The sequence below is a fragment of the Mesitornis unicolor genome, unplaced genomic scaffold, assembly GCF_000695765.1.
Source record: "Mesitornis unicolor isolate BGI_N332 unplaced genomic scaffold, ASM69576v1 scaffold23246, whole genome shotgun sequence".
NCBI lineage: Eukaryota > Metazoa > Chordata > Aves > Mesitornithiformes > Mesitornithidae > Mesitornis > Mesitornis unicolor.
In genome coordinates this window covers 25,453-36,630 of record NW_010190628.1, presented here as the reverse complement: position 1 = coordinate 36,630, position 11,178 = coordinate 25,453, and the positions used below count along the sequence as shown (strand labels likewise).

The 11,178-nt window shown below is 39.6% G+C and overlaps 1 protein-coding gene across 1 annotated transcript in view; it reads right to left on the bottom strand.

Moving 5' to 3' along the window:
- CER1 (cerberus 1, DAN family BMP antagonist) overlaps positions 1-9,244 on the bottom strand; it is a 9,468-nt gene extending 224 nt beyond the window's left edge. Inside the window, exons 1-3 of the mRNA XM_010186464.1 lie at positions 8,717-9,244; positions 7,074-7,334; positions 1,798-1,863 (exon numbers count right to left, since the gene is read on the bottom strand). Of these exons, the coding sequence (XP_010184766.1) occupies positions 1,798-1,863; positions 7,074-7,334; positions 8,717-9,244 (855 nt within the window). The remainder of the gene's footprint in view (positions 1-1,797; positions 1,864-7,073; positions 7,335-8,716) is intronic.
- Positions 9,245-11,178: the final 1,934 nt, after the last annotated feature.

Sequence of the window (11,178 nt, the reverse complement as noted above, 5' to 3'; positions counted from 1 at the left end):
ATTGTACCAGTTTTTATAGTATGAAATCGTATGACCTTTCTTAGTAGTATGAAATCATATTAGCTTTCTTAAGAAATAGATACAAATTTTACCTTGTATCCTTAACTACCAAGATAATGCCAGCATCCCAACACCACTCAACACCTGTGTGAAACCCTCTCATTACCTGGCATCATAGGTAAGCAACTATAGCAAGACCAACTCCAGGGACACTTAGATCAAGAAAGAAGTAGATGGATGATGGCACTATAGAGTCACAGCTGTTTTCCAAAGTAGTAGTATATGTGTGTTAAGCAATGAGTAGTCAAATCGTGTATCTGAACACTTGAAAGGTGTAAGAATCGTGTAAAACCATGTTCAATGTGCCCTGATTTGAGTGGGACACCTCATGCACATGAATAAAGAACTGCTGTTGTAATTCTATACTCTCCATTCTAGCATTTCTCCTCTGTCAGCACAGACCAGTTGCAAAATTTTCAGGATATTCAGGTCCTGTGCTGTGCTGGTCCTCTTGCTCGCTGAAGGTCCTTACACAGCCATAGAAGCCACTCTGTTTTTAAATTATAATTCTGACCCGCAAGGGATTAGCAGTGGCTAAAAGCCACAGACAGCTTGTAACAGGCAGCATTTTCAGTGTTCTCAGCTGGGAATTGTGCCTTGAAGCACCCATTGCTGATGCACATACATGATCTTTTGGCTACTTAAAGGTATCCCCATCTGTCTGAGTGGCATGGTTCCCACTGTAAATTGATGGGCTCTTGCCCTGGAGCATTTTTCTTACACCGTGATGGTTGAAATGGATGAAGAGTAATATGGTGATCACCACCGATACAGAAAACTCTTCTTTATTACTGATAACACTCTTCCTAAAACTTAATCATAACATGATTATTCTGAAAAGAGAGTGCCCAAAAAGTCAATTTAATGTTTTTGTGAATTTCAAACATTGAGACTTTTGGACCTTTTCCTGATTTATTTTTCAGTGTCCATAGTCTTCTGTTATACAGGGCAATTGTTAACATTTCAAGCTAAAGTTGCTTTGATCTCAAAACACATATTCTTAGCAGGAGCTGAAGGTTGTCTGGATAAAGAATGAAGCTTGTGTCAGGTAAACAAGAAGATAGTGCTTCCTCAGAAACAAGCTACATATGGTCCTAGGAACAGATAATGCTGAAAATAGCAGACATATTAATTGGAGTATTTAAAAATGTAGAAAAAAGAATCACTGGAAAGGTTTTTGTTTAAAAAAAGAAAGCCACTGCCTCCTCGATGACAGATTTCAGATATGAATTTATGCCTATATGTAAAAGACATAATAAGCTGTTTGTGAAAACTTTCCACTGATTTGAGGAATAAATGTAGGTGGAATAAACAAACAAACAACAAAAACCACCCAGCCAAGGGGAAAGGAAACCAAGGGCTTGGGAAATAAAATTGAAAGATAAAGAGAGATAGTATGATTGATGAAGGTTTCTTGTAGAATGAAAAAGAATCAGTCAATAATGTCATCTTCTAGATGAATACCAGGTATTTGCCTGGTGACACACCAATAATGGCCAGTCGTTAGATCTGTAGTCTGCTCAGACAGATTGTATTTTACCCTTTTCTACTTATGGATGTGCAGAGTAAACACAGGTTGTGGATCGTGGGCAGAAGTCTATTCTGGCTCAGTCATCAGCACAGCAGTTCCTGTTTGTTAATATTTTTTGGGGGGAAGCACAGCACGGGAAGAAAAGCAGGCAGTCATGTACTGGACTTCCCAGTCCAGCTTGCAAAGGTTTGGACTACAGAAGTTACCTGACACTTCTGCCAGAGTATCAAATCCAGGAAGATAGATAACGAGTCTTTGTGATGAACTCCATTCTGAAAGAAAAAACATACCTAGGGATATACTAACTTTGCATAATATGGATCTTACATGAAGTCCAACATGGATGTGTTTCATAAAGGTTATTAGAAGTCTGCAAAATCAGAAGAATACCCATATTCTTCAGTGCTGAATATTGTACAATAGCATAGAATTCCTGTTGGAGTTTCTGAGTTCTGTGTTGTGATGTTGTTGCTGTTTATAAATTACCACAGGAGCCACCAGCTGTCATCATATAAATTTTATTGGCACTCTGTAAATATTAAATCAGCATGCTAAAATCAAACCATGTGCAGTAACAGCTGATGCTCTGTTATGGAGAGCACATGCACGAGAGAGGTGTGCACTGTGAGTCCCGTGATTCTTACTGCTTACAAGCCCTTTGCTTCCTGAGACTGTTTTCCAGGATTTCTTTTCAGCCCAATTGTGTCCCTTGACCGATATGCAGAAGAGCAGCAAGAAATTTCTGCCAGTGCGCAGAAATCTCTTGGGTTGAGAAAACAGCCTTCTCGACACTATTCATCTTCTGCAGTGCTTTTAAAACCTGCAGGTTGTTACTGCCACTTCTCTTCTGCAGCACTGCCCGCTTCTTTGTAAACCTTGCTGATGTACATAGGAGCCACTTGTAAACTCCAGAATAGGAGCAAAATTCTTGGTGTCATGAATACAGAGGTCTGTGTTAATGTCATGCTGTGCTGAAACAAAACCTGTCCTGACCCAGAAGGGTTGTCAGTCACAATGTCATATACTGAGGATGAGGCAATAGATGTTAAAAGAAAATGTCTCTCAGGCTCTGTTTTCTGTCTGACCTAATCACTAAAAAAATCAAATGCAAGACATGTCTTCTGATCTGTCTGCCTCAGTGGTTGGCATGGTGAAATCTATTGATCCCCCAGCCCAGGTAGGTTTCATGGGAGCTAAGCTAGACCAGGGAGTAGTCAAGTGCAGCGAGTTAGTTTTCATCCAAAGCATTTCAGTGGTGTGAGAAGCTCTGCTCAGGTAACATCCAGCTGCACATGTTCCAGCATTAGCTCATCTAATGCCTCTCTCCATCCAGGACTTGCAGTCCAGGTTCAAGGAGGGCAACAATATCCTTGAATGCTTCCCTATCGCAGTGCAAAGTGAGTTTGCAGTAGCTTCAGTGGAGGGTGAAGCTGAGGTACCACGTTCTTCAGAAAGACAGCTGAGGTACATGCCTGCTCTGTTTGAATGCAGGCTGCGTCCACCAGCTGAACATCAGACTAAATGGCTGGTAAGAGCGATATCCTAAAGCAGCAAGGCTGGCTCTGACTTTTCTTCTTATTATTATTCATTTTAGCTTTTGGTCCATTTTTTGTTTTGAAAGTTGAAGTGCGTCTTGCTGGTGCAATGATTTTAGTCTTGGTGTGGAATATTGATATTTTTAACAATATTCTTGCCTTGAGCCTACTACAGAGTCTTCTCATCCCCATTCTTTCTCATCTGAGCAAAGGGAGTGTGCAGAGCTGTCAGGGAGAGATTTCAAGGGAGCTGAAGTTGGTGGCTGCATACCAGATATTCAAGGAGTTAGGTTTAGCAAAACAGCAAATACGAAATATTTGTCATTCACTATCAATGTTTCCTGTTTCAAGTGGCAAACTGCCTGGTGGAGGACCTGAGGTAGCTTCAGCCCCACACCTCTTCACGTGCTCCATCCTGCAGAGTACACACTCCCAGGCATGATGTGATTATGCAGCTGTACAGACTGGCAGGGGGCTTCTCCCTGAGTAGGGGATTTCGTGGTCTTGCTATTGCAGCAAGGAGATAGTACATTCAGGAGAAAGTACTGCAAGAGATTTCACCACCTGTCAGGAAAACGTGCTAAGGCTTGTTAGCTGACAGCTATGAGGTTAGCTGTGAATATTTCATAAATGGCGAACAAAGTACCAAGCATAGTTTGAAGTATTGAGTACAACTTCAGAGACTTTTCCTTGGAATATATGGTTGTGCAGAATTTGATAAGAGTTTTATGTAACTCTAGCATTTGATGTAATTACAGCCATTAAAGTCAGTTGCATAAAATCCTTATTTGAGATAATAGCCTTTACAGAATATTTTTTTTTCCTTAAGCAATTAGAATAAATAGCATTCCTTTTCAATTATTTTCAAGACAAAGCACACCCACTTGGAACTGAGCTGAATTTTCAGAGAGCTCTGCAACTATGGCTTAGTCTTGTTTCTGTACGACTTGCACAGGAAGTGCTCTGAAATAGAAGAGATCACATTAACAGTACTTCCATTGTAAGCATAGTTACATTGGAAAAGCTTTCATTACAGAAAGCATGCAACCTCTGCGTAGTCACTACTAAATTAAAGTTGTGCAGCTTTGCTGCTGTAGTGGCATTACTGGAAGCATCCAGATATAGATCACACCCTGCACCTTTCTCACCCACATCATTGTACTCACAGAAGCCATCATAGTTTTGCTGAGAGAGCAAAATCTTGTCAGCCCTTGGGCTCAACTTATTCTTAATATGGAATTTTTGGAGACTGAGAAATCTGATCCAACTAACACACTCTTGATTTTGCAGAATACTGTGCTAATTACATGCAACCAGTCATTGCTGGGTTAATTATTCATCCAAAAAACCTACAGCACTAATCTAATTAGCAATTACTACAGCTGTCATTACCTCTTTTCACCTACACAAATTCACACTAGGAATCTGGTCCTGCAGACTCCTTACATGAATAGCAGCCTTTGACTGCAATAATGCTTCAGCACACAGACGGAGCTTTATAAATTAGGCTGAATTCTTTACAGTCCACAATATAGCTTCAGTTCTGCCATCCTAATGTGCAAAAGTCACAGTTTAGCAGTCAATCATATCAAAATCACAAGACTGGAAGATTTTTCTTTTTAATTGACTTGTGATCTTGCTGGAAGTGTATGTGGGTCCTACCTTCAAGTGGTTCTCTGCAAGTATCAAACCTGGAACACACTTGCATTTAATAAAAAAAGAAAATGCAGACAAATATTCCTATATGTTTACATAGCTTTAAAACATCAGTGGTTAGAAGTGTCAGAAGATTTAGCTTTTTCAGATCAGAAAATAAAGTTATAAATAAAGATTAAAAAGTTGGGAAAAGTTGATGCTTTGTGTGATTTTCTTCCTTAGACTTGATTGAAAATGAACACTAATAATCACACACAATAACTCACAAAGGTTTAATAAGGTACTGAGGTTTGAACCTTATGATAAGGCAGGGAGTTGTTTCTCAGCTTTTCCACTTGCATTCAGCATGCTTTAACAAAGCACCTGTCATTAGGGCTGGCTGTGCAATTGGGCATGCACCGTGAGGAGGAGCCTCTACTGAAAAAAACATAAGTCAAAAAGAATTAATATGTTCTTTGGAATGATATGGTTGTGATAATGGATAAGTACAGAAAACCCTCCAAAGCTAATGGAAAATGCCTTAGGGGACTTAAAACTTAGAAAACAAGGTCATAAACTATGTACACTTGACAGGTAGAGTAAATAATTAAATCGAATAATCAAGTAGCTTAAGACAGTTTGGAGAACTGCCTTGTTTAAGGTACAGGATGTATAGGAACAAGAACAATGATATATACCAAGCTAAGTCTGCAGGTGGTTGTGAAGTCAGCGCTACCTCTATGCATGCTCCAAGAGAAGGGTCACCAAGAGGACTGCTGATAAAGTAGAAGACCAGCAACCATGAAAATACCTCAAGATGACCATGAGAGGACACCTGTGGACCAGTGAAGAAAGGAGCCAAAATAGGCTGGACTTACGATAACTAGTTCTACGAAAAGACATGTTTATTCGTGGTAGTTAGGATGCATATGTATTATTATAGGGAATAAAAAGAACTTCTAACAACTAGTGGGAATCTCAGGTGATTCTGAGAGGACCCCGGCACTGTATTAAAGGATACCGACTTAAACATCTTACGAGTCTGTAAGTTTTGTTTTCAGATCACCTCTCTGGAAATCAGTTGCTAGCTGGTGCTACTTTGCCTGTTAGAAAAGCTTTTCTTTCTTTGATCACAACCTGAGCCCGTTCGTGCTTAATGCAGCCCAACATGTAAAGGTGAATTTCTGAGTCAGGGTGCTAGTTCATTTCACTAGCCACACCCTGGTGCTGTGTTGGCTAGCACTAGGCTCAGATCTTTCCTAGCACAGAGTTTTCTCGGCTGTTCCTATAAAGCTGTATAGGTTTTGCCGTGCTAATAAAATCCTTCTGCAGATTTTCTATCTCCCAAGTGCCTTTTTTGCTCACTGAAGTGAGTGAGCAAAGAAGTGAGCTCACCTCAACACCAAGTTTAGGTGTTGAGAACATTACTTAAACTTTAGCTTAGAGTCACTGACAATGTTAAAATTAATCAGACTGAAAAAAGTGCATTATCTTTCCACAATGAATTTTAATAATAATACTAACAAAGCATTCATTTATTATGTTTTCTGTGGGAGTATAGAATTTTTTATGCTGGTTTTCTTTTCGTCCTTCTACTGTGTAACACATTCAGCAAAAAAACCCATGCAGATCAAATGCAGGAATGAAGAAGGAGAGTAAGTGGTTTCTATGGCAAAATATCCATTGCAACCACTAAGTGTCTAAATTGTGAGGTATATTAGTTTTCACTGCGAACTGAAGTCCAGCTGGGAGCAATCAGAATGACCTGAACTAATTGCAGCTTTCTATCTGCCCTATGTCCATTTACATTTTACACTCTCCAGCCACTGTCCTGATGTAAAAGTAGACCTGTTTTTGCAAATAAGAGAGTAAAGCCTTATTTGTGTGGTCAGTAGAGCTATATTGGCAGTCCTTGCAAAGGCAACATAAACCCAGTCAATACATTAGTTTTTTGCACAGATAAATCATGCTAGTTCTTCAGCTATTATTTAATGGCATTATAGAAACAGTGATAGGAAAGTTGGAAAATTTTTAAATGTTTCCCTTGTTAAAGTACACACATAAGCACAGTAACCTTATCTCTGTTCCTTTAACAGTTTCAGGGAAACTGTTATTGTACTGTATACTGTATTGTTACTGCAAGGTACAGTTCTTGTTGAAGCGGAGAAGCAATTCAAGTACAAAGTCTATGTCTTTAATCTATCTGTGTATCAGCATGATGAAAGCTTTAGTTTTTTGGGGTTTTTCTTTGGTGCATTCTTATGATCAAGGAGCTAAGAGGTACTTTACAGAAGTTAATTGTGCTGATGTACATTTGCATGCAAGTCTGACAGTAGAGATCCAATCTTCGGAGTCTCACATCTACACTCTTCTACAATCATGACTTCTTTCACTACTGGGACAGCACTGGTGCAGTTGAGATCCAGGCGTTTCATGGAGAACTTGCTGGGCAAGCAGTGAGAACAAAAGGTGTAAAGATGATCTCCTGGACCAGCAACATGAAAGGGGCTACATTTTCCAAAACAGAGATTATTCTGTACCATCACCTTCTCACAGCTCTCATGAGTAACACCCTGAAACAGAAAGCGGTTTGAAATTTCTGGTACAGGACTGGCCCATGGACTTTGCTAGAAAGCATGAAAGCAACCGCCCACCCCCTCCCTCCCCCCACAGTACTGCATTTTTTCTTCTAGGAACATTTACTTTAAACATGTTCATTTTTCATGTTAAGAAAGCAGTAAAATATAAGAGCTTTTAAAAGCAAACTGTAGTGCTCCTATGGGCAATTCTTGATTAAACAGCAAAGCAAATTCTTCTGTCAGAGCCTTTGTGTGCTGATGGGGGAAAATCTAGTGAGTGGGTTTGTCATATTTAACTTTTAATTGCTCTTTGAGTTCTAAATTTCTGACCTGGTCAAGCAGTCTTACCCACTTAGCAGGACTTTAAACACTTTTTTGGCCCAATGCTCTTGTGTATAAACCACAAGCTAGACTCAACTGTAATCTCCCTGTGGAAGAGACATAATGTTTTTAGCAGGTTTTTTTCAGTCAGAATCTTAAAAGTGCAATGGGAGTTCTGTAATCTCTTCGTTTGCAAAAACAATTCCTTGTATCAGGAGAGCCTGCACCAACTCTCAAGCTGTAAAATACTGGGCTGAAGTTAGTACTTTTATATTGGCGTAACTGTAGCCATTCTGAAGAAAGCTTGCTATGCTACATGACACAAAAATGTAAAATGGTACATGTTTCTAGGCCACACCTGTATTTACACATATCTCCCAATAAAATAAATTTAGTGAGGAATGTGAAAAAACATGATCCTTGACGGACTGTGATTATAAAAACACTTAGAATAAATGTTGCCTCATGAGGAATACAGCAATTTTATCTATATTATTTGCTTGTCTTGATGTTACGATATGACAGAATGACTTCTTCTGTGCATGGGACAATTTACCAGTTCTTAGCACAGAACTAGATGTATGCATCAGTTTTCCAGTTAATAAAGCAGAAAAGAATCCTTGCTTAGCTGTAAGAAAACAGCCAGCTTGTCCTGCAAATCCGTGCCCCAGGACTCTCTTTATATAAGCATATGTATATACATATATATAAAGTTAGTTTGTGTATAGAAACTGTTTTGATATATATTCATTGAATAGATAATTACTTACCACTGCCCTGCTTGCTCAGGCTAGGTCTGTACATCTTTGTATAAAAGAATAAATAACTCTCTGAAAATAGAATGTGTAGCTTTCCAGTGCTGCAATTTAGCAGTTTGCCTCATCAGACTAAAGCTTTTTCAGCCTTTTTCAGTGTTGTTTTTCAGCCACTTACCATGTGAATGTTCTGAAGAGGCCCTGTGACTTAGCAAATGAAGTAACCTGTGTGTCTTCAGTTGCTGATTACAAAAGGCAGGGAAAAAGACACGTTTATTGATCTTGGACACCTGTTCTTACCTGGGAAAAAGGCAGAGTTCTGCAGTTTTCTTGGTGCATTTCGTTGGTCTTGATTGGCAAAATTACCTCTTCAGATGCTGAATTTTTCTTTAACATGAAGTTGTCCCAAAATTTCTTGGCATCTTTTCTATAGGTAGGTTCAGCCTCCCTCTTGCTGGAGTAGTGAGGTGGAGAGAAGTGTTCCACAGGAGAGGTCTCTCTGGGTGCTGCCCAGTTTCTCAGGTCTTGGTCAGCATGGAGTTCTGCATTGGGAAGGATGAACCTGGACTTTTTTTTTTCCTCTTGCTTCTCACTTTCAGATGCTGTCTGTGGAATTGCTACAAAAAAGCTTGGTTTCCCCAGGGTTTCTTCAACACCTAATGGGTTTTCTCCAACCAGCTCACGAAAGTTCTGACTTCCAAGCAGATTTTTGCCCAAATAGAAAAGGTGCTGAAATGTCCTTCTGCTTTTCCTTTGTGGTGAGTCTCGCTGTGGCTCAGTGGCTCCAACACATGAGAGCGCTAACAGCTGAAGGAGAAGCAGGGACATGATCCTCTAAATTGCAGCCCTGTAAACCTGCTGCTATTGCAGTGAATGTAGGGTGCTAGCTTTATACGAGAGCCTGGTGTCAGCTTATGTCTGCTGTCTGTGTGCCGAGGAGGGGAGGGCTCAGGGGTGACCTCAGTGTGGCTACTTGCATTCATTTACTGTAGATTACAATTATGATAGGGGAGTTCATGCTAATTAAACCCTGCTTTCAATCTGAATTATGTGTATTAGAAGTTCCTATCTAAAATCTAGTAACCCAGGATGGCACAGGGGACTGAAGCAGTCAACGGGAGGAAATGTTTGGATAAGCTCTCTACTTTAGGCCTAGGAATTAAAGAAACATTTGAGGTTGTGTATTAGCATGTTCAATGTGGTCTTCATTGTTTATTTTGGTTTTCCATTCCACAAAGCCAGAGACTGTCAAAACAGGGAGTGTTATTTCATCACAACAGGAAAAGGCAGGCTGATTAAAGTTAAACATGAAGCTGGAACTGCAGACATCCAATCAGCCCATGTTTTCAGAAGTTAAGTCTAATTTTGGTCTTCTAGATTTGGAATATGACCCAAGGTCAGCAGCAGCACCACTGCAAACTGGCAGACTGGTGCTCACACACCCAGAGGAATCTGGCAGAGAGGACTAGCCCTTGCTTCACCTCCTTCATAGCAGGTTTTCCAACATATCACTAACCCAGAATAAAAGGTCCGAGGGTGAAGAAACAACACCCCAGATTCTCAAAGACTAACACTGATACATCCTGTTCAGGCAGCAAAGCCACTACAGGAATCCTGTAAAGATGGTAAACAAAATTAAGATCTAAGCAAAATCATGTTAGAACTTACATATTTTATGGTTCTAGACATCAATATCTCAACAGAAATATCTAAAGACTACCAAAACCTACTCTGGAGGTGTCTTTTGCAAAATTATCATGCTATGCAACATGTAAGAAAAAAAAAAGTGATAGAACATCATACAGAGGAAGGTTTTGGAAGACATTGCAAACATTGATCCTAATTTGAAAATACTAAAAGGAAATTCTGCTTCAGATAATTTGTCATTTCTCTACATACTCCTGTTTCTACCAGAAAGAGTCTGTTAATAGACTCTTAAGTTTGCAGCTATTCTTGTCAATTATTCTTGAAAACTTATGTAATCTGTACTAGATGTATGGAATTATTTGACTTTCATTTTTGGGGATTTAGTTTATTGCCTGATAATTGAAGTAAGCTAATTGCCTAGCAACATTCTCATGAGGTACTGACTTACAACTTTAGCACAAAGTTAGTGGAGCTCTAGAGCTTTTCCATACTGCATAATTCACTTGAGCTAAAATTTGTTCTAGTCTTGAGGTCCATCCTGAGACAGAAGTGCATGGAGCTCCATCAAGAACGGGGTTCACAAACCGATGTTAGACTGTATTTGTGCCTTGACCTCCATAGTATGGTCTCATTAAGGGAAGGACAGCTGCAAGCGCAAGCTTTATTGCTCTGTGATTTCAGGCAAAAGCATCTTAATTCTGCCACTGGCTTGGTGCCTTCCTGAAGACTCAAGTGCTTCCTGGGAAGGCAAATTCTCCCACAATTACCAGGAGTGAAATCATATAAAATACTGGCATCTGCAACGAGATCGGCTGTGAGGTGTGTATGCAAAAAGTCCTTGCATCATATTTACACAAGCATGTGTAGCAATAAGGTGGAGCAACAGTGAGTCAAGACAATTAATCTGATTGTAGATAATTAAGTAGCCTAGACATGCAATGTGAATCCTCACATTCTATCTTTATTGGCCAAGTTGAACTGAAGCAGTTGACCTTTGTAACTAAAATCTCTTGTACCTGTTGTATCTTGGTACTAGTAATTCAAAATTATTCAGCAAAGATAAAGACATCATATTTTGAGTTTTATTTCCTTTTTTCTTCTTTAGTTGCTCAGAG